General features: G+C 43.6%; 2 protein-coding genes across 3 annotated transcripts; one reads left to right on the forward strand and one right to left on the reverse strand.

Moving 5' to 3' along the window:
* Positions 1-4,520: 4,520 nt before the first annotated feature.
* GGCX (gamma-glutamyl carboxylase) lies at positions 4,521-19,461 on the forward strand. Of its 2 annotated transcripts, none has more exons than XM_037159727.2 (15): positions 4,521-4,616; positions 4,992-5,162; positions 6,187-6,345; positions 6,665-6,830; positions 8,444-8,522; positions 8,980-9,086; positions 9,925-10,088; positions 10,430-10,695; positions 10,849-10,980; positions 11,353-11,504; positions 11,928-12,097; positions 12,316-12,446; positions 12,730-12,877; positions 13,048-13,243; positions 13,619-19,461. In XM_037159727.2, the coding sequence occupies exons 1-15, from the start codon at positions 4,574-4,576 to the stop codon at positions 13,809-13,811; spliced, it is 2,277 nt and encodes a 758-aa protein (XP_037015622.2). In that variant the 5' UTR covers positions 4,521-4,573; the 3' UTR covers positions 13,812-19,461. The 2 variants fall into 2 exon arrangements, with proteins under 2 accessions (XP_037015622.2, XP_037015623.2); XM_037159728.2 differs by lacking the exon at positions 4,521-4,616 and adding an exon at positions 5,339-5,415 and having other exon boundaries at positions 5,074-5,162.
* Positions 18,905-25,929, reverse strand: MAT2A (methionine adenosyltransferase 2A). The gene is made up of 9 exons (XM_037159737.2): positions 25,692-25,929; positions 23,479-23,556; positions 23,074-23,196; positions 22,532-22,644; positions 22,303-22,446; positions 21,896-22,114; positions 21,479-21,661; positions 21,201-21,334; positions 18,905-20,522 (listed from the first exon to the last, which is right to left on the reverse strand). Exons 1-9 carry the CDS (start codon positions 25,780-25,782, stop codon positions 20,420-20,422), a joined length of 1,188 nt encoding a protein of 395 aa, XP_037015632.1. The 5' UTR covers positions 25,783-25,929; the 3' UTR covers positions 18,905-20,419.
* Positions 25,930-25,955: the final 26 nt, after the last annotated feature.

A 25,955-nucleotide genomic window follows, 5' to 3' on the forward strand; every position in this document is an offset into this window, starting at 1 on the left:
CCCAACCCACTCTGAGTTCTTTTTGGACCGAGGTTTGACAGTTGATTAAGAGATCCATCACCTAGCTCTGGCTGGTATAGCTCAGTGGATTCAGCACCAACCTGTGAAACAAATACACAGTCACTGGTTCAATACCCAGTCAGGGCACATGCGTGGGTTGCAGGCCAGGTTCCCAGTAGGGGGTGCGCAAGAGGCAATGACACATTGTTTCTTTCCCTCTCTTTCTCCTTCCCTTCCCCTCTCTAAATAAATAAATAAAATCTTTAGAAAGAGAGAAAGAGATCCATCACCTAAATAGATCTATGGCTTCCAGAGATTTGTCCCTCCTGGTTCCTGCTGGCCCAGTGATTCCCACCTACCAAATACATTTGTCCTCAGTAATTCTTATTTTTACATCTACCCCTCCCATTCTTTTCCTTTAGGATAGTGGTCCTCAACCTGAACCCCTCAAGTGTTCAAAGACAAAACTACTTTTATAATAATAGTGATGTTATTTGCCTTTTTAACTGTGTGGACATTTGCACTGATACAAAAGCAAAAGTGGGTAAAACTTGACAATTTAGCAGAATGACACAGTGGCACCAAGTTGTTGTAGTAGTCATAGCATCCCTCCCCTGCTGTGCATTTGCAATTTTTTAAAGTGCCATTTTTTGCCCCGTGTGGTTCAGTGGGTTGGGTGTCATGCAAACTGAAAGGTCTCCTGTTGGATTCTTGGTTGGGGCAACATGCCTGGGTTGTGGGCCATGTACCCAGTTGGGTGTGTGTGAGAGGCAACCAATTGATGTTTCTCTCCCTCTCTTCCCCTTTCTCTAAAAATAAATAAAATACATATTTTAAAATGCTATTTTCAATTAAGAACACCATTAATGAAGCAGTACAAATTATTAATTTTATTAACTCGACACTAGAGTACACATCTTTTTACTATTTTGTGTGAAGAAATGGGAACTAAGCACACAGTACTCCTGCATATGCATGGATGGTGGTTGTCTGACAGTTCTAATAAACAGCATTAGCTACAGTTAAACACAAGTTGGATTAGAAACTTTGTTTTAATGTAAGTGTTGTCTAGTAACTGCAGCATTACTAGAAAAAATATTCACACTTCAAAGTTACCCACTTGATATTTACATTTGTTACAAATGATGTAGCTAAACTGATCAGATCAACCACCATAGTTTACACTCAGGTTCACTGTTTGTGTTGTACATTCTATGTCCTTTTTTTTAAATCCGTACCTGAAGACATTTTTCTCATTGCTTTTAGAGAGAGAGAGGAAGAGAGAAGAGAAACATTAATATTAGTTGGTTGCCTCCTGTGTGCACCCTGACCTGAGGATTGTACACATAGGGACTGCAAACCTGCAACCTAGGTATGTGCTCTGACCAGGAGTCAGTCCTGCAACCTTATGGTTCCTGGACGAGCTCCAGCCAACTAAGCTTCACTGGCCATGGCCAGTCTATGGGTTTTGACAAAAGTCTAACAACATATATGTACCATGACATGAATAATCATACAGAATAGTTTCATTTTTCTAAATCCCCTGTGCTCCACCTATTCAGCCCTTCCTCCCTCTCCTCAATCCCTGGCAACCACTGATCTTTTTACTATCTCCATAATTTTGCCTTTTCTAGAGTTGCACATACTTCAGATCATACAAGTATATAGCCATTCCAGATTGATTTCTTTCCCTTAGCGATATGTATTTAAGTTTTCTTCATGTCTTTTAGTGGCTTGACAGCATTATTTTGTGAAAGGACTGTGTATCCAAAGCAGCCCCCAAAAGTCAAAGCAACTGATAAGCCAAAAAATGAGGCAGACAAGTCCAGTTTGTTTGTTTTGAGAGTTTAATAGGGAACTTACATACAAAAAGCAGTTTTGGGCAGCAACAAAACAAATGGATCCCTTCACCTTCCACCCCCAGATTCTGAACAGTGAGAATGCTGTGTGGATAATCAAAGGGATCAGATGCTCAGAGGCTTGGGTACCAGGGTGAGGTAACAGAAACACTGAGGGCTCCTTGCCCTGGTGAGAGAAGTAAGGGGAGTTCTAAGTAATGAGAGCTCTGTATTTCAGAGCTCACCTGGGGGAAGGAAAAGGGAGTGAAGGTGGTGGATTAACTTTAAGATGGAGTCACTTATGTTCCTCACAAGTTGATTTCATTTTATCACTCAATATTCCATTATATGGATGTGTCGCAGTTTGTTTATCCGTTCACTTACTGAAAGACATCTTACTTGCTTCTAAGTTTGGGCAGTTATGAATAACGCTGCTATCTATTTTCCTGCAGGTTTTGTGTGGGCATTAAATTTTCACCCAATTTGGGTAAATGCCAAGGAGCACAATTGCTGGATCATATGGTAAGAGCATGATTAACTTTGTGAGAAGCTGCCGAACTGTCTTCCAAAGTGGCAGTATCATTGTGTATTTCCACCAGCAGGGAAGGAGAGTTCCTGCTGCTCCACATTCTCACCAGCATTTGTTGTTATCAATGCTTTGGATTTCAACCATTCTAACAGGTATTTCATTGTTGTTTTAATTTTCAATTCCCTAATAAAATAAAATGCTGAGCATCTTTGCTTTTGTTTTCTTCTGTTTTTTTGTTTTTTTGTTTGTTTGTTTTTATAACTAAGCACCATTTACTTGAAGGGACAACAGACAAACTATAGTTATTCAGACTGGCACAGTTGTCTGATATTTTCCTAAAAATGAAGGGAATGAGCCTGAACCTTCAAGGAAAATAATAGACAATAATTGTTGCCAATGACAAAATTTAAACTTTCAGGTGAAACTAAAATTCTAATTTAACAAACTAGAATTTGAATCGGCCACTGTGAGTTTGGCAGCTTCCCTATATTTAAGAGCCTCTGCCTTTGGAAGAGCTGCATACTCAATGCAACAGTAAGTGACTTTGTTTTCCAATGTTTTACTCATGGCATGATTTTACAATATCACGTCATGAGTAAAATGTCCATTCAAAATACAAGATATACCGATAATTTTAATATAACTGAGCAGAAAGTTCATTGATATGATTTCAATTTCCACATCTGAGTAATCTTTAAAAACTACCATTTACAAGTTTAGGTGTTCTATTAAAGAAGGATATCCTTAATTATCTAAGAGGCTATTAAAATGCTTCTCCCTTTCCGAACTAAGTATCTGTGAAGCCAGATTTCCTTCTTACCCTTGTATCAGTCAACCCCATTTCACAACAGATCCAATGCAGCAGTTATGAGAATCCAGCTGTCTTCAGTTAAGCCCTCACAGTAGAGATTCACATGTAAGACAATATGAACTACACTTTTTGTGCAAATACTTTTATTAATAAAAACATTGTTTATGTAAACATTTAATGGACTTACACATTTCTAGTGAATCAAGACATTTCTCAATATGGTAAATATAATCCATATATATAAAAGCTCTTTAAGATTTTCAGTATGGTTTGTAAAGTGTAAAGGGGTCCTGAGACCAAAAACCGTGAGAACTGCTGCTCCTATATGCCCTCCTCTTATCCTGCTGGCCAAATCCAGGGCAGAGAATTAAGATACTACAGTGCTATTCGAGACTGGCTTCTCTAAAAATCTTCCTGATTGTAGGTAAGTGGAGGCAGTCTGGCTTCCTCACCCAGGTGTGTCTGGGTAACTAAGGGGAGCAGTGTTCCCATAGCCTCAGGGAGGCACTGATAACCAGTGTTCTCGTAGCCTTGAGACTGGGTCCGTTAAACTGTTCCCCATAACATGGAGTGGGCTCACGTGCACAGAATTGTTACATAATGTTCTGGCAGTTTTCTGGCTTTGTTCCCCTCTAGTACTTAAGCGAGGAGCTTACCGCTAGTTACACACGCAGCTTGCAGCATGCCTGGCTCGCACACCAGTGAGTAAAAGTATGGCAAGCATCCCCAAGGCTACGCGCATTTTCTTCCATCTCCCAGAGGCAAGAGTGGATCTGCCCAGCTTTGACGGGTTGCGACACACGGATAACCACACATTCTGCATCATCTCTCCAGTTACATTGTTCTGGTTTCCCCGACTGCTTCAAACCTCTGGTTCTTGGCATGTACTGGAAGAGAAAATAAAGGAAACTGGGCATTCTCTCTGGGCTGGGCAGCCCTTCCAGGTGCGTCCTCAACTCAACGATCAACCTCTCTGGAGAAGAGTCTAACATATGTGCCTGAATTGCTCACGTCACGGAGAGAGGCCCACTGGGGGCGGGGAAGGAATCAGGAAAGTTGCGGGAATCCGAGTCTTCCTAGAGTTGAAAGAGTGAAGTGGGGTTGAAGGTCTCGCGCCTCCTCTCTCCATTGGTGAAACAAGGCCCTCCCACGCCCTGTCGCGCACGCCCCCTACGCTCGGCCGCATTCCGCTCCGTCCCAAAGGCTCCCAGCTTCGCATTCCGCCGCCAATCGGGGAGCCAGGAGCCGCCGGTTACGGCTCTTCACGACAATCCCGGCGCTTTCCGGCGGGCGCTTCGTGCTGATGTGTCGGGGAGGCGTGGCTTAGGGGAGTGGCGTCTCGTCACGCCCATACCTCGGAAGCGGCTGCTGTGGGCGGCTTTCCTCTGCAGGAGCATGGCGGTGCCGGCCAAGTCTGCGCGGGGCTCCCCCGGCTCAGGTAGGCACAGAACCCCACCCTGCGGCGGAGAGAGCGGGGAGACGCTGGTCTCAGAGTGGCAGAGGCAGGAGGACTGCCCCGTGGGACCTGGGGAAGGAAGGGGTTGGGAAGGGGTTTGTAGAAAGATGTTAGTCTGCTGTTTCGGGGTGATAATGCCTTTGGATTAGCGGTTAGGGGGCTGTAGTCTGAGAGAGGTTCTGGGGCATTGGCGGATCCTGGAGCAGGGGCTGCACCGCAGGCGTGTTTCTGGTAGAGATGACTGGGAGAATCCATGTAGGCAGAAACCCTGGGCTGTTGGAGCTGTGATTTGGGAATGAGCCGATTTTAAAACACCAACACTCCACGAACACATCTCTTTCTATTTATTGGTTACAGATAAAGTACACAAAGGCAAGGCTGGACAGACCTTAAGGTCCAGTCGGGCCAGCTGCATAGGGAAACTCTTGGGTTTTGAGTGGACAGATGTATCCAGCTGGGGGAGCCTGGTGACCCTGCTGAATCGACCAACGGATCCTGCAAGCTTGGCTGTCTTCCGTTTTCTCTTTGGTAAGTCTAGTTTCTGGGAGGGGCCCATGTGGTTGGAGTAGGAAAATGACACCCGTCCCTCGTCCCATTTCTTGGTTTCTTAATTGGTGGACTTACCTCCTTTTTTCCTCTCAGTTATGCTGGAAGAAGTATTTGTGAAATTTATGGTCAAACCCAGCTTTGTCTCCTTTGATTAGGATTTGGAGGCCAGAAATGCTTTGATCTGAGGAGGAAATATAGAGGCAGAGGACTAAACTTCAGAGAAATGGCAGAGGTGACATAGCAGACATTTTGGCTGTGACTCCCTAATCCAGAGCTTCCTGTTGAATGGGTTACAGATATGTTGTGCTATTAATCCCGTAGCCCACTGGTTCCCAACAGGGGACATTTTTGCTTCCCTGGGGAACATTTGGCAATGTCTGTGGACATTTTTATTTGTCATATCTATGTTGGGGGGAGGGACAGGTGGCTACTGCCATCTATATAGGAGCCAAAGATGCTGCTAATTGACCTATAATGCACAGGACAGTCCCTTCCAGCAAATAATTAACCACCCCACATGTGAATGGTCCAGAGGTTGCAAAACCCTGCTTTAACTGGAGCTGGCTTCCTGACCCGAGTAGCCCCTTCTGTTTACCTCAGTGTGTTGGCCAAACACTGCTGTTTCTGGGTATGCTAAGAAGTGGAGAATGTTGGGAAGCACCACCCTAGACTACTTTCTGTAGCACAGACCTGTATAAATATTAACTATCAAAACCTGAATGGCTGTTATAGCATTTTGTATGCTTTTCTCATTTAATCTTCTGTATAACTCGGTAAAATATTATGAGTTCCCTTTTACAAATGGGGAATTGGCTATGAGGTATAGTAGGAGATCACACAATTGGCATAGTGCCTAGCATATAGTAGGTAGTCAGTAATTTTTGTTTAATGAATAAATAAACAGAAGATCCAGGCTTAGGAAAGAATTCTGACCCTAGAGCTAGGTTCAATCGACTGCTTCCTTTGATGAGGCCTAATGGCACCCCTTCAACTGCCTTCTCAGGGCTGTTGATGGTACTGGACATTCCACAGGAGCGGGGGCTCAGCTCCCTGGACCGAAGATACCTGGATGGGCTAGACGTGTGCCGCTTCCCCTTGCTGGATGCCCTCCAACCACTGCCACTTGACTGGATGTATCTTGTCTATACCATCATGTTTCTGGGTGAGGAAAACTGTGGGAATACCGATTGGCCTACCTAAAACAGAAATACAAAGCATGCTGGTGAATGATCAAGGTCTTGGGTTCCTTATTTTACTTCCGCTGTGATCATAATTTCACCCCGTTGACCTATGTGTTGTCTGCGATGTGACCCTATAGCTCTTTTTTAAAAAAATATTAAAATAACACTTAATTTTTATTTAGTTGTACCTGATTATAAAATGTCTGAGGACTTTTCTTAATCCCACTCACAGCCTGTCCTAGGGGAGCTGGGCCTGTGATGACCCTTTGACCTTTTAATCCTCTCCCCCACAAATCCCAGGGGCACTGGGCATGATGCTGGGCCTCTGCTACCGGATAAGCTGTGTGTTATTCCTGCTCCCATACTGGTATGTGTTTCTCCTGGACAAGACGTCATGGAACAACCACTCCTATCTGTATGGTTTGTTGGCTTTTCAGCTGACATTCACGGATGCAAACAACTACTGGTATGAGTCTAGGGGGGGAAAAGGGAGGTGTTGGATGGGTCAGAATGGTTACCAGAGATAGGGGCCCGTTGAGGTCCTAGAATTTGCCCTAGCAAGTGTAATTTCAACCATACTTGGCAAAGGTCACATTTTAATTTGGATGAATTTGGGTGGGTGAAGGGTCAGTGAGGTTGGGGCACTTGGGATGGCAAAAAGCAAAATGGCTTCATTCCTACCCCTTTACTTTCTCCATATCTCCCCAGGTGCCTTGATCTATTCCACTTCCTGTAATCCTCTTAGAAGAAGAAGACTAAAGCCAGACATAGCTGTTTTCAGATACTTTGAGGGTGGTCACATGGAAGAGGGAGCAGACTTTCTTTCTGTGAGCCCAGAGGGGTAGAGTTAGAGCCAAGAGTAGAAGTTGCTGTGAGGCAGAGTCGTGTCAGAAGGAGAGGGCCACAGGGCTGCTCAGCAGTGCTGTCCTGGGAGGAGGTAGCCCTCCCCCACTCTCACTTAGGTGACCATCTTTCAGGGGGGTGGAGAGGGGATCTGGAGACAGGGTGGCAGGGCAGATGACCTTCATTATTAAGTGAAAAGCAAATACGAGATCTTAGTAAAAAGAGGATGTATAGATAAAGAATCTCAAGCATTGAATTTGTTAGTGATTTATCAGTCATTAAGTTTCATTTGTTAATTCATGCATACAGATAATCCTCTTGTACACTGTTAAACTCATTCAGAATGGCCAGAATTAAGAGGCAGTTTTGACAGAATACCTCTGAAAAGTTTTATTTTTATGGCCTTTACACAATTTGAAAAATACCTATCACTTACTGAGGGCTTTCCACATGCCATCTAACTAACACTTTAATTTTTCCTCATTTTAACACCATGAAGTCCATGGTACTGTTCCAATTTTTATAGATGAAATCTATAAGGCTTAGAGAAGTAAAAGGTTTGCCCAAGGTCACATAGCAGGAAGAGGCACAAGTGAGAATCAAGCTCTCCTTAACTGCAGAGTGCAGTGCTCTTGACCACAGTGTAAGCTGCCTCTTTCCCAACTTCTCAGCTCATTCATTATCTTGAAAACCCGCTTTGCTTCTGCCTCCCCAGAATAAATCTAGTCTTAGAGCCTGGGTTTATCCATTCTCTCCCCAGGTAGGCTGTTAGTAGGTACCCTCTGGCACTAGGTCCTGGCATCCAGGTCTATGAAACATTAGTTTGTTTTGATATTGAAAAATTTTTTAAATGTACTATAGAATTTATGTACACCTTGAGCTTTTTAAACATTCCCTCAAATTTATTCTTTTTCAAATTCAGTCATATTGTAGCATTGTAGTTTTTTTTCTGATTGATTCTATTAGGACAAATTAATTTGCTCATTAACTAATGGTAAACACTGAATTTTTTTTTGTAAACACAACTTCTTGTTATGACTCATTAGTAAGATTTTGGTTATGAGTTACAATAATCACTGCTAAAATTTACTCCTATTCTAAAGGGCCTCAAAATAGCCCAGTGAGCTAGACAACATATGGGAGTTGTCCTGAGATAGATTATTACATTGAAAAAGGAAGACAGAAATCTGGCTGGACTCAGAAGCTCTCCCTCAATCCTTACTTTACTTGGTGTAGGTCTGTGGATGGCCTGCTGAATGCCCGAAAGCGGAATGCCCACGTGCCCCTTTGGAACTATGCTGTACTGCGTGGCCAGGTAAAAGAGTTTAGGAGGGGGAGGTGTTCTTTGATAGCCATTGTCAGCATGGCCATCCCACTGCCAGACTGCACTCTATTTGGCCTCCCTGGATCTTCTTTCTTCCTTTTGCTGGAAGGGTAGTCTGGCTTTTCTGTTTCTAATACCCTAGTCTCTGAGCTCTCTCACCTTGTCACGGAAAGAATAGAGCTTTGTCCCTGCCACGTTAGAATCCTCGTGAGGGAATAATGTCTATGCTTTGTGACTTTCCCTGGTGCCTAATACTGTGCCTGGCCTTGGTGGGATGTCAGTAGGTGCTTGTCGGATGAGAGAATATCTGAGATGAGTGAGTAGAAGAATGGAACTAATCTCCTTTGCACCCTGAACTGAGATCAGAATTTACTCTATGTTTGACTGTCTGCACAAAATAAGGTTCTTTTTTTAATTTTAATAATTTGTTTTGCATTTGTGTTTACAGATTTTTATTGTGTACTTCATTGCGGGTGTGAAAAAGCTGGATGCAGACTGGGTGGAGGGCTATTCCATGGAGTACCTGTCCCGGCATTGGCTCTTCAGTCCCTTCAAGTGAGTGGCAGTCAGGGCAGAGGCCTTCTTGAGGCACAGGTCCAGAGTGGGTAACTTACCAGTCATGTCTGCAGTTCCTACTTTGCCTCAGTTTGCAACATACTTTTCTCTGTCCACTCACCTCTTTATTCAGCAGAAGGCAAAATTGATATCAAAAGATCTAGGCCTAGCTGCCCCTATTCAGCTTATGGTATGGGGGAATGAAGGGAAAGAAATTTGGAAGGAAAGAGCCAGAACTAGGCGACTTGATGCCCCGAGTGGTTGCCATGGTGCCTGTGTCCTTGGGTTGCCACCCATCCTCTCACTAGGATTCCTTAGCCATTGACTGAGAAGGCGGACAGGCAGTGTCCCTGCCCTGACAAAACCAGTGTTACCAACTTTTTACGAAGCAGAGGTTTGCTTCTCTGCTTTCTCTCTTCCTCTCATGTCTCCTTTTCTCTTATTTTGTTCTTTTTTCCTCCTCTCTGTTATTTCCTATACCCTGTAGCTGGACTACTGTATCATGTTAGTCAAGCATTCACCTTTTAAAGTTTCTTCTCATTTGTAACCTCTATGAGGAACTTGCCCCCCTCAGCACACTCACTTCTCAATCAGATTTGCCCTAGGAGATTTGCCCTTGCTTATTACATGGGGTATGTTGAAAACAATTGGATACCTAAAGTGGGGAATGTTAAAGGGGTTGGAAAATCTGTGGTGTGTCTTTGTGCACAGTTCTACCTACCTGCTGGGTGGATCCTTTGGCAAGAACAAGGTAGTTGGTGTACATTTGCTATGAATATTCTGTGAAAGCTGGATTCTCCAGTGGGCTGGCACCTGACCCTGTCCCCGACATCCACAGACTGATATTATCCGAGGAGATGACGAGCCTCCTCGTGGTGCACTGGTGCGGACTGCTGCTTGACCTCTCAGCTGGTTTCCTGCTCTTCTTCGATGTTTCAAGATCCATTGGCTTCCTCTTTGTGACCTACTTCCACTGCATGAATTCACAGCTTTTCAGCATTGGTCAGTACCTATCATCTGGTAGGAAATAGGAAACCATGGGTGTGTAGGGAGTGACTTGCCAGAGGCATTGTTTGGGACTGGGAGATGAGAATAGGAGCTAAACTGAGCCAGGTACAATTACTGTGGAATGGAAATAAATGGGGAGGAGAGGATTGGGGTTTCTGGGCTCAGCTAGTATTGTATAGTAAGGAATCTGTGGAAAGTAAGTATCTTCTAGTTAAGAATTTCTGTTATAAGTGGGATACTTGGGAGAGGTTTCTTAAGGTAAAGGGATTGAGGAAATTACCTACATTTCTCCAAACCAAACTCCTGAAATGCTTATTTTCTCCTTGCTTTTCTAGGTATGTTCCCCTATGTCATGCTGGCCAGCAGCCCTCTCTTCTGCTCCCCTGAGTGGCCTCGGAAGCTAGTGTCTAACTGCCCCAAAAGGCTGCAAGAACTGCTGCCCCTGAAGGCTGCCCCTCAGCCCAGTGCTTCCTGCATGTATAAGAGGAACCGGTCCAAAGGCGGCCAGAAGCCAGGCCTGCGCCATCAGCTAGGTGCTGCCTTCACCCTGCTCTACCTCCTGGAGCAGCTTTTCCTGCCCTATTCCCATTTCCTCACCCAGGTATGTATAGGGGGCGGGGGCTAGCTTGGAAAGTGGCAGAGGTGACAGCAATAGAAGGGAAAAATGGGACTGGTACTATATAGCTCTTTCTTGGTAGAAGATGGGATTAGCATAAGAACCACTGAGCTGATTTCCTCTGCCCTGCCTTTTTAGGGCTATAACAATTGGACGAATGGGCTGTATGGCTATTCCTGGGACATGATGGTGCACTCCCGTTCCCACCAGCACGTGAAGATTACCTACCGTGATGGACGCACTGGCGAGCTGGGCTACCTTAACCCTGGGGTGAGATTTCTGATGCTGACAATTTATTGTTTTTCAAAGCTCCCTTGAGCTTTAGGGTCTGATTTGGGCCTCAACACAATTATAAAATAAAACAAACTTGGGTCACTGCCCTTTCTCAGGAGCCAGGTTGAACCTTCTTTTATGTGGGTTGAAATAAGGCAATATCATTCACTTCCTTGAATCGAGATCAGATTTAAGAAAGGTAAGTACTACCACTAGCCAGGCAATGAAAATCCTTCCCTAGAGACAAGTTTGTTATTGTTATGTTCTTTTGGTATAAACAGCCAGATCTGTCTGTACCATTGGTGGTGCATGACTCATCTACTAGGTCGTTAACAATGAGGTGGGACTAATATGGGGGGTTTGGGGCAGGTATTCACACAGAGCCGGCGATGGAAGGATCATGCAGACATGCTGAAGCAATATGCCACTTGCCTGAGCCGCCTGCTTCCCAAGTACAATGTTACTGAGCCCCAGATCTACTTTGATATTTGGGTCTCCATCAATGACCGCTTCCAGCAGAGGTGGGCAAGGGATGGATAGGAGGGGGGGAATGAAGTCCAACTCCTTTTGCCAAGATGAATGCCCCATGCACCCCAGTGTTGTCTTGCTTGAAAGGCTGTCCTCTGTTGCATGTCCATGTTGACCTGGTTGTGGGCATAGCTGATTGCTTCCAGCAGGGGGCACCATCATCCCAAAGAAAAGGTAATGACTTGTTCTCAAGAAACAACACAATTCTCAGATGGCCACTAATCCTCCTCCTTCCCAGTGCTCCAGAATCTCTTTCTCCTCTCTGTCTGCCCGGGACTGGTAATAACATGCTGACTTAGGCCATTTTTTTCTATCTAGAAACCCTGTTCTATTGGGAATGGTGATGAAAGAAACAACTGAAAATTCTAGTGGGTAGGTGGTTGTGGCCTTTTTGAAACATGGCTTTCTTTCCTAAGGATTTTTGACCCTCGTGTGGACATTGTGCAGGCTGCCTGGTCCCCCTTCCAGCGTACATCGTGGCTGCAGCCACTTTTGATGGATCTCTCTCCTTGGAGGACCAAGTTACAGGAAATCAAGAGCAGCTTGGACAACCACACTGAGGTGGTCTTCATTGCAGATTTCCCTGGTATGGAAGAAAGCTGTGGGAGGCTTTGCTGTCTTTTATCCTCACTTCCTTGATCAGGGACATTGCATGTGGTGGAGAGGGGAGGGGTCGCTCCTGGTAAGAAGAATGTTTATGAAATCTGACGGGTGGAGGCGGTGAAGCTGTGATGTACCTGTTCTCACTGGGAGTGAGTTCACTCTGCCATGGTGTGAGTTGGGGAACTTTGTTGCCCCTGTCAGGGCTGCACCTAGAGAATTTTGTGAGTGAAGACCTGGGCAACACTAGCATCCAGCTGCTGCAGGGGGAGGTTACTGTGGAGCTGGTGGCAGAACAGAAGAACCAGACTCTTCAGGAGGGAGAAAAAATGCAGGTATTTTGCTGGAATTAACAATAGCAGAAAAGTTTAGATGAGTGGAGTTAACTTATTATAGACTCAAAATGCTTTACCATACGAGTAATGCAGTGAGGCCTCAAAGAGCAAAAACCCCTGGCTGTGAATAGTCTCATACAGGATTCTAGAGGTCAGCTTCTTTGGACTCCCAAGTCACAGTGAGAAGATGCTTGCGGGGTGGGGGAGTGGGTAGTGTTAGGAGCCCATAGGCTGGCTAGGAAAAGTTTACGAGTGCAATAATGCATTTCTCCTCCTCTGTCAGTTGCCTGCTGGTGAATACCATAAGGTGTACACAATATCACCCAGCCCTTCATGTTACATGTACATCTATGTCAACACTACGGAGCTTGCACTGGAGCAAGACCTGGCACATCTGCAAGAATTGAAAGAGAAGGTGGAGAATGGAAGTGGTGAGTATATAAAGATTTGGGCTGAGGTACCCCTGGGGTACAAGAAGCTAGGGTAGTGAATGAGGATCTAGCCATTAAAAAGTGAACTTGAAGCCTCTAGCTGAAAGGAGAGTTCTAGAAGAGAGAATGATCTGTCTCAGTGATTTCTCTTTTTGCTGACATTTGAGCAGAAACGGGGCCTCTACCTCCAGAGCTGCAACCTCTGCTGGAAGGGGAAGTAAAAGGAGGTCCTGAGCCAATACCTCTGGTTCAGACCTTTCTTAAACGTCAGCAAAGACTCCAGGAAATTGAACGCCGGCGAAACACCCCTTTCCATGAGCGATTCTTCCGTTTCTTGCTGCGAAAGCTCTATATTTTTCGCCGCAGGTAAGTTTTACCAACAGTACTTACCATTTTGTCGTTATTTGCAAGCTTCGTAACTTTTTTCTGGTGAGGGTAAGAGTAGGGATTCTCTCCCAGGAAAAGGCTAGCCTTTTTCCATTCTCCTTTTCCTGACTTAATGGGAGAGTAAGTGACGTGTGTCTGATGGCCTTGCTGTCTTGCTCTGCCTCAACTTACCTCTAGCCTCCCCATGGGTTATTCCTGCCTCACCTTGGAATCCCTTCCATCTGGGATGTGAGGGTCCCTGGGGTGGGGGGCAATTCTCATTTATGCCTGGGTGAGAGGAGGTAGGACCAGGTGTTCCCCAAGGGCTGTGGTAGGAATGCCTCTGCTGAAACAGGCTTTTTTCCTCTCTTTCAGCTTCCTGATGACTTGTATCTCACTTCGAAATCTGGCATTAGGCCGCCCTTCCCTGGAGCAACTGGCCCAAGAGGTGACTTATGCAAACTTGCGACCCTTTGAGCCAGTTGGAGAGTTTAGTTCTTCCAACACAGATTCTTCAAATTCTGATCCTCCTGAACTAAATTCTGACCATATCCACTCAGAGTTCTAAAGGGGCCAGACATTGGATACAGATGTGGGAGCAGCCAGTTACAGGACCATTATCTATGCAGTGAAAATTTGAAAACATCCTTATAGATATTTGATGTACCATAATGAAAATAGAAGCTAATTATTCTCAAGTGCTTGTTCTATGCTAAGCACTGTGTAAAGCGCTGTGCCTATGTTATTACATTTAGTCCTTAATGGTCGCTACTCCTATTTTACAGTTGGAGAAACGCAGGCTGACAGGTAATATTTGTTCAGACATAAACCTAGTAAGGGTTGGGTTGATAGTTTGAACTTCCTGTCGGACTTAAGGTTTTGCATCTTGCCTCTTGTAATTTTCAGTCACAATAATTCTGAAATAACATAGCTTAAGAAAAAAACTTGTTTTCTTAAGTATGATTAGGATGGTGATCAGGTTCTAAATGCACACAGAGCAGCTGGTAAGTTTTTCACTAGCAATTATGAGAGTAGTTACAGTAGCAGAATTAAACCAGTAAGGAAATTTAGATGATTGGTGTATTTTCCTAAAAATAAGTTTAATATTTAGCATTATTCTATCATTTAGTGAGAAGGTAATTATTAACCAAACTTGGTGAGGTATTAGGGAATGTCTGGTCACTTTGTAGGTTTGTATATACAGGGACCATCGTGGAAGCTCATCAGTTCTGTGAAAATTCAAATGCCTGGCACCAGGCTAAGAAGTGAGAATGCATAGACTTAAAAAAAAACACAACTCAGTTTTGTGACAGAGATTAGTAGTAAATTGGCAATCCCAGTAACTTTGATAAAGGACTGTATCTGTTTTCATGCTTCTCTTTTTTTAAATATATTTTATTGATTATGCCATTATAGTCATCCCATTTCCCCCCTTCATTCCCCTCCACCCTCACCTTTCCCCCCTTTAGTTTATGTCCATGTGTCACAAGTTCTTTAGATTCTATATTTCCCATACTATTCTTGCCCTCCCCGCTGTCTATTTTCTTCCTACCATCTATGCTACTTATTCTCTGTACCTTCTCTTCCCTTCTCCTCCTCCTACTCCCCTGTTGCTAACCCTCCATGTGATCTCCATTTCTATGGTTCCACTCCTGATCTAGCTGTCTTCTTAGTTTGCTTTTGTTTTAGGTGTGGTTCTTATTAGCTGTGAGTTTGCTGTCCTTTCACTGTTCATCTTTTTTATCTTCTTTTTCTTAGATAAGTCCCTTTAACATTTCATATAATAAGGGCTTGGTGATGGTGAACTTCTTGAATTTGATCTTATCTGAGAAGCACTTTATCTGCCCTTCCATTCTAAATGAAAGCTTTGCTGGATAGATCAGTCTTGGATGTAGGTCTTTGGATTTCATGACTTGAAATACTTTTCAGCCCCTTCTTGCCTGTAAGGTCTCTTTTGAGAAATCCACTGACAGTCTGATGGGAACTCTTTTGTAGGTGACTATCCCCTTATCTCTTGCTGCTTCTAGGATTGTCTCCTTCATTTTAATCTTGGCTAATGTAATTATGATGTGCCTTGGTGTGATTCTCCTTGGGTCCAACTTCTTTGGGACTCTCTGAGCTTCCTGGATTTCCTGAAAGTCTATTGCCTTTGCAAGGGATACCAGATTGGGGAAGTTCTCCATTATTATTTGTTAAGTTTTCCACTTGTTGCTGTTCCTGTTCCCCTTCTGATACCCCTATAATTCGGATGTTGGAATGTTTAAAGATGTCTTGGAGGTTTCTAAGCCTCTCCTCATTTGTTTTGAATTCTTGTTTCTTCATTCTTCTCTGTTTGGTCATTCTTTTCTTCCTTCTGGTCCACTCCCTTGATTTTCACCTGTTTCCTTTCCATCGCTATTGGTTTCCTGTGCATTTCCCTTTATTTCGCTTAGTTTAACCTTTATTTGTTCCTCTAATTTGTGACTAAAATCAAATCAGTTCTGTGAGCATCCTGATCACCAGTGTTTTGAACTGTGCATCTGATAGGTTGGCTATCTCTTGGTTACTTAGAGGTATTGGCTCTGGGGCTTTGAGCTGTTCTTGAGTTATGTTTTGGTCTGTTCAGACCTGTTACATGAGGGGCGGAGCCTTAGGTGTTCACCAGGGTGGAGCCAGAGAGGGGCAGTGGCGTTTGTTCTGTTCTCTCAGATTTCGGTCCCCTCCACCGCCTCCCACAAGCAAACCAGCCACCCCTGGTGCAGACTACCAGGTATGTGGGCCTGTGCACCCTCCAGGATCCTGTGGGTCCCTCCAACGAACTGTGAGCCCGGGAGCCTCTTCTGGCACTTTGACCCCAAAAGTTTTTCCAATTGGTGCTTTTAGACTATATCGTTGATGGGACCCTAGCCTGCTTGGTCTCTCACTGCTTGCTTCTTGGCCTGGTTTATCTGAATGTGAATGTGTGACCAGTCAGTCAGCCAGCCACCCTGTGCCCCCACTGGGTGTATCGATTGCCACCCCACTCCTGGGATCTGCCAACTGCCACCTATGCTCCTGGGCCTGTCTGGTTGCTTTTCCTGCGTCAGCTGCTGACTCCATTCCTCTTACTAGTCTGGCTGAATGGTTCGTTGTTGTCAAACTTCCGTACCATTCAGTTTTCTGTTTTGGTTGTTTTTGTTACTAAAACTTTGTCGTCTTTAAACTTGGTTGTGCAAGGAGGCAGTGTTTCCACCTATGCCTCCATTTTGGCTGGAAGTCCCTCATGCTTCTCTTCTTAAGCTCCACCCCACCTTACCTGCTTGGACAGTGATTTCACTCCGTTTTTCCACTGTACACACTTGGCATGATTATGTCCATTCCATGGTTTCTAGTGATGCTTTCTTTCCTGTGTCCTAGACCTATACCTGTCCCCACCTGGATATCCCAGAGCTTTCAAACTGTCCTGCACAGAACTTACTTTCACCCTCAAGACCTGTTCCTTTATTAGTGAATGGCAATTGTTTTCACCAAGCCATTTGAGTCATTGGCCTTAATCTTTGCCTTACATTTCTTATAACTTCAAGTCCTAGCAATTCTTCTTAAATTTATCAATTTCATCTCTACTCTGTTCAGCCTTTATATTGGAATTAAGTTAGGGAGACCAGAGCAGGGCCAAAATGTAGTAATGCAGGTGGGGCCTGAATGAAGGCACCCCACTGAGGCCAAGTGGGGCATAGCAGTAAGTGGTGATTCATACAAGCATTGTATGCAGCAGCTGTTGCCAGTGTACCTTGAGCACTTAGTAAGAATGGTGTGGGGGAAACACTGGTTTTAATCTTTTTGCACATCTCAGTGACAGTTACCTCAGCATTATATTATTCTTTGCCAGTAAGTTCAGCTATCTCGTTTCCTCACCACCATCACCCTCTTCCCTTTGGTAAGAAAAGTAGCTCCTCACTTTGAGGGCTCTTGCAAAAGCACTTTCAATGTAGACAAGAATGCTGCTACTCCCAAATTTTTAGTATACCAATGCTGTGACTCATTTTCTCAATGAAGATGTTGGGATGGGATGAAGAGGAAGTATGGTCATCTTAATGCTGGTCCAAGTTATTCAAGGAAGTAAATTAGACTCTGCAAGCGCAGCTGTTTTGGGAGTGGGTTATCAATGTCCTTTTGACCAGAAGACTAGTATTTTCATTCTGTGCTCAGCATTTTGGTCTGTCATACATTCCTAACTGTAATCACTTTCACCATTTCATGCCTTTGCTCCCACTTTCCTCCCTGGGTTAGTGCTCATCCACCTTCCTATCTTTACAATTCTCTACCCCTCTTTCCCCCAGTAGATAGAGGACAAACACTTCTTAGGTATCTTCCTGGCAAATATTGAACCTAACCACAAGACAGTTACTTCTCTGGTGCTGCCCCACCACGTTACAGGCATCCAGACATCCTCAGATCACCTTATTCAGTGAACATGCTTCTCTAACTTTAGACAGTAATGCATTGAAATCTAACATCTATAAACTTTTTACAACATCCTGGAGCCAAAGTCCTCAAGTTCCTGAGCAAATTTGAGAAGATCCATTGATATAACCTAGCTTCCCCTCCATTTCTAAATCCACAAGCCTCCAGGCAAACAGGTATTCTTAAGCAAGCATTCCTTGGGTTTCACATCTGTAGCAGGTCAGGCTCCTGTCTGTACTTTTCAGCTTCAGGCTCAAGAAAGGATAGTTAAAATTATGTCAATTAACTTTCTGTAAACTGCTACAAATACAGATTATAACCTTTTGGAAATTTGTATCTCCACCATTACTTTAAATTTGAGTTCATTTGTAATCACCTTATATTCCAAGTTGATTCCTGTTTAAGAACTTTTCAAATTATAATGTGTGAACATGTAATCACAGCCTTTTACACTTATTTATAAAGGGATTAATACTTACGAATTTTTCACATTAGTCAAGAAATATAGTGGGTTGAAATTTTTAATACTGGCCCTGACGGTCCCATAAAGCAAAAAGTCACTGGTTTGATTCTCAGTCAGGGCAGATTAGGTTGCAGGTTCAGTTTGGGCCAGGGCATGAGAAGCAACCAATGGATGTCCCCCACTCCCGCTTCCCAACTGTCTAAAATAAAGTTTGACTAACCACTTTCATAAATAGAGGTATGCCCCTCATTTTTTGTATTTGCATTAAGCCACTTCATTTTCATATAAGACATACATTACTATGTATGGGCTAACCCATTCAGACTAACCAAAGAAATCCTATGAGGCAGGAGTTTGTTTTTGCATTTATGAGTTATAACACTCTGCTTTTCTTCCCTTTTTATTGGGAAGTTTATTGGGGGGACTGCAGCCTGCTTTATGCCATTTTGGGTTACAAAAGACTTCAGGTAGTGGGGGAAGCCTGTATTCTATTACTTGTTTTTACACCCTTAATCTTAGATATTTGAAACATTGGCAATTTACATTATGGCTACTGCAATAAGGAGTGAAATAGGTTATTCCATTGGCTGAAAAAGGCAACACTTGAGAAACCAAAATCAAACCTTTAAGGAACAGTATTTTCAAGCCTGTTAAATAAATGCCTGCAGTTAGGGTTGAGATGATTGCCCAGAATGGATTACAATTACAATTAATCAGGGTTCAAGATTGTTTTGGGATCATATTCATACCAAAACACTTTGAAATAATGGACACAGTTAAGGTAGAACCTAGCATTTATTTAGATCTTCATTAAACTGTTGGAATTGAGAACCAGACATACGTAATAAACCTCCAAAAATAGATCCTGAAAGGCACTTTCTGCTTAGAGCAAGCAGTCATGGAATAAGCATGTAAACAAGCTGGCTTCTCTGTACCACACCAGCCAAGTCAGCTTTCTCCATGGCCAGCTGCACCAGCTCTGCCCTCCCTTGTTAACACCAGCCAGAACCCCTGTAGGTCTAACCCAAGGTTTTTCTGTAGGACACCTTGGCCTACCTGGGAATGCTGGAAACATTAAAGGAATCATGGTGTTGAGGAAAAAAAAAAATCTTTTAAAAGCTGCCATCTGAGGTGATGGCTTCTCTGTACTTACGCCATACCCCAGAATACAATAAATAAGCAATTAGAAAATGTTCAAGTATGAAGGGATTTTCCTCCTCCCCGCCAAAAGCACTGCTGTCTGAAGAAAGCTGGTTTCTCTGTAGCTACACCAGCTGTTCAGAAAGCTCATTGGACCTGGTTTTGAAAATAAAACAAAGTTAAAACCCTGGGAGGAGTTATTGTGCAGTGTGGAGTACTTATTAGTCTTTCTTATAAAGAAAAAAAAAAAAGTTATCTGGTACCAAAGTGTGCAACCTACAGACCCTCAGGTACTGCCCTATGACTTCTCTGTATGACATCACAAGGGTGCCAAGTGCCTGTTTTTCTAGAGCTAGGAGTTGGGTGGTTTGGCTAGTGCTGAAACCATGCATAGGATTGGTTTACTAAAAAACCTTATTACGTACGTCCTCCAAAAGACAGCTGAGTAAGTGGAGAGATTTGATTTGGTGCTGTTTAGGAGATGGCAATTAAGAGCATAAGCACCAGGGAGATGGTTTAATGGTAACTGCCCCCTTTTTTTTTTTTAACGTCAGGCTAGAGCTCCAACTGGAACTTGCGTTACATGCAAGAATGACTGAATAGGGAACACTCCCTGACAAAGAGCTACATAATTAAAAATGGTTCATGTTACAGGGAGGGTAAAGGGAAAGCTTCACATCCATAATAGAGCTCGAGACATTACAAATTCATGCTGACAGGGCTGTGGCATTGCCAGACAGAAGCTATAATGGAACTACAAGTACTTTACGTGCACATTACAAGGACATTTTCAGCATTTGGTGAGCAAGTCAATGCAATTAGAATTTTAGGGGGTTGGGTGATAGGGCACAAAGTTTCAATTTCAAAGCATTATTTACTACAGTGTTGTTGGTTTGTTTCTAGGCAGTTACATGGATCACCTATGCTCACTAAATTCATTATAATGAACAAAAAAACCTAGGGACAGAATAGCAAGCCGAACTTACACTCCCCCACACAAGCTAAAATTCATGTTATTGACTAGAGTGACTGCAACTGATCAGGAGCTGAAAGAGGACAGGAAAATTTAGGAAGAAAGGCCCTTTCCCTCAGAGCATGAAGGCTTCTCTGTAGCCTACGCCAACAAGTCTGGGGAAAAAAGGCTAACACTTTCAATATTTAAGCTTTTTGGGCACTTCCCATGGGAAGCTGTCCCTACCAAAGTGGCCATAGGCTGCAGTCCTCTGATAAATTGGCTTCTTCAGATCCAGATCCCTGGAATATATAAGTCCGTAACTTAATATGTAGCAATCAATTAAAATTAAGCAAAAACAATCAGCAAGACTCATTTTCAAGACTTCTGGCAAATGAGTTCAGTTCCCTGGAGCTTGCTGGGAAAAAAGTTTGTGGCAAAAGTGTTTGTTACTTCCCTGGTGTCCAAACTCCTTGTACAGTCCTTAATTAGTAAGTAACTATAGTTCTTGTTTTTCCATCCCTGGCTCAACAAATATGAAAACTTGTCATTATTCTGAGAAATTTCAAATGTTAAAAACTCATTTGAGATCATGAAATACTTACCACCAAAGTCCCATGCCCACACCCTACATGGTTATTTTCTTTATTAATGGTCTTGAACATCCCATTTATCTGTGCTAATTTCTTTGAAGTAAACATTCTTAGGAAAGATGAGCACAAAGCCCAATATCAAATGTGGAAGACTCTCTAGGGTGGTTAAGTCCAAGCCATGGAGCACTATACTTTTGGATCTTCCTTAATTTAAGTCTTTACTGAAGGCAACTTATAAGATAACACCAACACATTTCTAGAAAATTTAAAATGTTCCCATACTTAAGGAGTCTTCCTTCATGTCCTCAAACTTGAATATATCTCATACATATCCATACCCCCACACCCTTAATATTTTTCACTAGCAATAGGCTTTACCATCTTTACCTGACAATGACCCCAGGGCGGAGGTCAAAGTTCTTCTTCACAATCTCTAATAGCTCTCTCTCACTCTTCTGAGAGGTGCCGTAATGGAAAATGGAGATAGACAATGGATGGGAAACTCCAATAGCGTAGGAGACCTAAAAAGATCGAAATAAGAGTTGGTCATCAACAGATCCACACTCTTGCATACACTGGTATAAAAAAAGACAAGTAGATAATTACTAAATGCCCTCCCACTTACATGCCTTTGATTCACTCCAGTTTTACTAAAGAATACATACCTGCACAAGTACCCTTCTGCATAGACCACCTTTAACAAGGGATTTTGCCACCCAACGAGCAGCATAAGCAGCAGAACGGTCCACCTTGGTATAATCCTTTCCTGAAAAGGCACCTCCTCCGTGAGCTCCCCAGCCGCCATAAGTATCCACAATGATTTTCCGGCCAGTCAAGCCAGCATCACCCTGAAATTACAAGGATTTAAGTCACTTTATGCCTTATCCTTTCCAGTAAGTGATTTTAGATCAAGTTTGTTAAATGCCTATTCTGTATCACTTAGCGAATAACCTCAAGAGATTCACAGGTAGGGTTTCAAAAATTAAATAGAGAGAAAAGGTGATAGTGGCCAAATTCTTGCCAGTAACCATCACAGAAGATCCGCAAAAGAGTACACTGAATTGACATTTGTAAAGCCTTACCTGAGGCCCACCGATAACAAATCTGCCGCTTGGCTGTAGATGATAGATTGTATCCTCATCAAGGTATTTTGCAGGTACAACTGCTTTGATGACTTTCTCCTTTAGGGCATCCCTCATCTCATCAAGACAAACTTCTTCATCATGCTGAACCGATATAACAATTGTGTGGACTCTGATGGGAATCACAGCACCTCGATCCTGCATATACTGCACAGTCACCTTGAAGGCAACATAGGTCATCAGGACATCAGTCTACTAAACAAGTTTTGTTCTTAGTTTTCTACCCTAAGTTACAAAAGACAAATGCTAGTCTTTTCTTTTTTCAATTAGTCAGCTGTAATCAAGTAACTTCACTAATATTCTGGGCTAATGCATATATGTAATTTAACTATATGATCATCACTTACTTGAGTTTTAGAATCTGGGCGTAACCAAGGCAAAGTGCCATTGCGGCGTAGTTCAGCCAGTTTGGCATTGAGCTTGTGTGCTAAGACGATAGTTAAAGGCATGCATTCCTCTGTTTCATCAGTGGCATAACCAAACATCAAACCCTAACAAAGGAAAGTCACCAATGTTACCAATCCAAGCCTCAAAATGCAATGTTAGAAGAGACACAGATAGCACCTATCACAATACCTGGTCTCCTGCACCAATGTCTTCCTCATTCCGGTCAAGATGAACACCTTGAGCAATATCTGGTGATTGCTGCTCCAAGGCTACTAACACATTGCAAGTCTTGTAGTCAAACCCTGTAAAAGAAAAAAAACAACGAAGCAGTTTTCTTTAAAAAAGCTATAGTCAGTAGTACCTTCTTGCAACTAGTATCTGGGATTCCATACAGGTGACCCTTAAATAACACATTTGCCACTTGTCCATAGATAAGACAATTGTGTAGGGGGGTTAGGGGGGTGGGGAGAGGAGGGGAGCAGGGTGCTAGTGATCAGGTCTGTGCTTTTAACTCCTGTACTATTCAAGAATCACCTGTATTGCTAAAGAAATCAAATATAACTAAAACTTAGTACTTTGAGAGGATGAAATAGGGTTAGAACAGAAGGATAGTAAAACTATACAAGTGGAGTTATAGATTAACAGGAACATCTTTAGAAGATAGAGCTAGAGAACACTCTAGAAAATATATGGAAAAACGAGCTTAAAAAAGCCAACTCATTAAAATATACCTTTGGAAGAATCATCATATCCAATGTGTTTTATGGTCTCACGAACCACTTTCTGGTAGTCAATAGCAGCTCTGGACGTAATTTCCCCAGCAAGAAGGATCATTCCAGTTTTAGCCACAGTTTCTAATAAAACAGAGGTTCACGCTCAAGTGTCACTTTTATAATTTTCATAATGCTACCCTTTCATCAGTTGTTCTGGCCCTAACTAGTGTGGTTCAGTGGGTTGGGCATCGTCCTGTGGACCAAATAGTTGCTGGTTTGATTCTCGGTCAGGTCCCTGGTTGAGGGCATGCGAGAGAACCAATCAGTGTTTCTCTGGCACATCCTTGTTCCCCACCCCACCTCCTCTCTAGAAAAATAAAATCTTTAAAAAATAAAATAGCAGCAGCAGTGTTCTGAACCTACCACAAGCCACTTTGGCATCAGGATCCTGCTGAAGGTGAGCATCAAGGACAGCATCACTGATCTGATCGCAAATCTTATCTGGGGAAAAAAAATGCCTAGCTCAATTTCTTTAACTTACTGTTAATGTAAGTTATGCTATGCCCACTTTCTGATAACCACAGCTGTCAAAATCTTTGGTAGAGCTTTCTTCTCAAAACTCTGGTTAACACCTATATAAATCTTACCATTCTACTAAACATTTTCAGGTGTACAATTTAGTACCATTTCAAATAATGGAGATCTTAAGAATTATACAATTAAAGCACTGTTTTACCAGAAACTATTTACCTAAAGAATGAATACTGAATGTAGCATAGCATGTTACATTTTGAAAAATTAAGTCCCCAGGCAAAACAATTCCCACTGTTAAATTAACAGCCACATTATCAAAATTAATCAAGTGAGCATAGAAATAGAACGATTTTATCTTCACATTCAAAAGCAAAACTAGGAAATATTTGGCTTTAGTGTTTTCATTTTCAAACCATACTTAACATTTTATCCCCAAAATTTAAAGTTTGCATTATAAATCCAACCAACCAGAAAGGTAAACTTTTTTCCTCATCAATTTCTCCTTGATCTGAGGAACACCAATTGGGGCAATGAGAAGTGATGTCAACAAGAGTTAAACAACAAAAGCAAAGACACTTTATGAACAAAAGGAATGAAATGGCAAATTATGTGATTATGTGTAGTCTAGTAACAAAAGCTGACCAGACTGCTAAATACCCAAATGTCTTTCACATCCTTGATTTTTTTTCCATACTGTGTCATCTATTAAAAAATTGGGAAAGAAGCCCTGGCTGGTGTAGCTCAGTGGATTGAGCGCGGGCCTGAGAACCAGACAATCGCGGTTCGATCCCAGTCAGGGCACATACTGGGGTTGCAGGCAGGTTCCCTGCAGGCCAGTTCCCAGCAGGGGATGCATGAAAGGCAACCATACATTGATGTTTCTCTCCCTCTCTTCTTCCCTTCCCCTCTAAAGATAAATAAATAAAATCTTAAAAAAAAAAATTGGGAAAGAAACAGAAATACCCCAATATCACTTTCCTGAATTTTCTATACCCAAGGAATGCACACTACAGTCAAGCCAAAGATTTAAGACAATCTACAAACTGTTACAAATGCCTGTGACTCAAATGATTAAGTCATCCGACCATTACTCATCAGGATCTTGGGTTTTGTCTTCTCCCACACCAGTAGGTTATGCTTGTGGAATTTCATCAAAGGGACAGTAGACTTACAGGAGAGAAATGGACTCTTAAACCACCACACTAGATAAGTATGTGTTGTGGTCAACCTAAGAAAGAGCAGAAGCAGTTCAGCAAAATAAATGATCTTTACCGGATGAGGTTTTCCGATTGATACAAAGTTCCTTGAAAGAGCTTCACTCGTCCACGTGTGAACTGATCCCCATAATGGCGGAGCAGTGGACAAAGCCCGGAGAAGGAAACGAGATGAAAACCCTGCCTTAACGGTAAGCACCAAAAACTTGAGAACACAATGGCAACTTACGCTTAATTCATGCTTCCATCCTGTTCAAGTACGGACCAAATAAGGCATGCCTTCTCCAACACGCTCTATATTTAGTAGGAGACTGTTACCTCGAAGGCGAGGCCATGTGCTGCCTAAGGACGGACCGTATTCTCCGAGAGTAGAGATGACCCAAGCGAAGGAACTCGGGAAAGGCGTCTCCGGGTACCAGTGCCGGACTCCACAACCCCGAGCGCTCCGGCAACGCGGCCACTAGCCCGACCCAGATGCCACATGAGGCAGACACGTGGTTGCCGCTGCAATGCGGGGAGCGCGTTCCCGAGGCCCGGGCGCGAGCACTCCGGGAGGGTCGCCCACTCGAGGTTTTTCGTAGAGCAGGACGGAGAGGAAGAAATAGTGCCCTCCCCGAATAGAGCACAAGCAGTCGCGGCCTCCGCCCTTTTAGTTTTCTGGAATCTTCCGAGTGCCGGGGCGCGCGGCCGGATGCGAGCGAAGCAGAGGAAGGGGGAGGGGAACGGCGGACACGCGCTCAGCACAGAGGGCGACACGCGGAGGGCGCGCGGCCGCCGCTTTTCCCACAGCCCAGCAAGCAAAGGCAACCTTGTGGGTGCCGCCGTCGGAGCCAACCGTGCCGGGCTCCACGCCCCACCCTCACCTAGCGCCAGGCCCCGTCACCTCACCTGAATGGCCTTCCCCCACAGACTCTGAGGTGAAGAGGAACGTGCCCTCCTCGATGAACGCCTCGTGGAAGCCGTTGAGCTGCCCGTTCATGTTGGTGTTGGCGAGTGGCGGCGAAATAACAGTGACGTTGAGAAAAGAAAAAAAGGGAGCAGTGAGGCGACGACTGCGAAACCGCAAGCAGGACTCCAAGCTCAAGTCTGGGCGGACGGTGCGGAGCGAACCAGGCTGCAGGCGACGGCGCAGTATTTATACACAGCGCCCGC

Source organism: Artibeus jamaicensis, unplaced genomic scaffold (assembly GCF_021234435.1).
Source record: "Artibeus jamaicensis isolate MK-2021 breed Jamaican fruit bat unplaced genomic scaffold, CSHL_Jam_final contig_384, whole genome shotgun sequence".
NCBI lineage: Eukaryota > Metazoa > Chordata > Mammalia > Chiroptera > Phyllostomidae > Artibeus > Artibeus jamaicensis.

Bases quoted from the DNA above. Each gene is read 5' to 3' on its own strand.
- GGCX (XM_037159727.2), top strand. From the start codon at position 4,574: ATGGCGGTGCCGGCCAAGTCTGCGCGGGGCTCCCCCGGCTCAG. The intron at 6,831-8,443 runs GTATGAGTCTAG...TACTTGGTGTAG, and splicing joins ACGGATGCAAACAACTACTG to GTCTGTGGATGGCCTGCTGA. The intron at 11,505-11,927 runs GTGGGCAAGGGA...TTCTTTCCTAAG, and splicing joins AATGACCGCTTCCAGCAGAG to GATTTTTGACCCTCGTGTGG.
- MAT2A (XM_037159737.2), bottom strand. From the start codon at position 25,782: ATGAACGGGCAGCTCAACGGCTTCCACGAGGCGTTCATCGAGGAGGGC. The intron at 23,197-23,478 runs GTAGGTTCAGAA...CTGTTTTATTAG, and splicing joins TGATGCCAAAGTGGCTTGTG to AAACTGTGGCTAAAACTGGA. The intron at 21,335-21,478 runs GTATGTATTCTT...CGATCTTTTTAG, and splicing joins GCAGAAGGGTACTTGTGCAG to GTCTCCTACGCTATTGGAGT.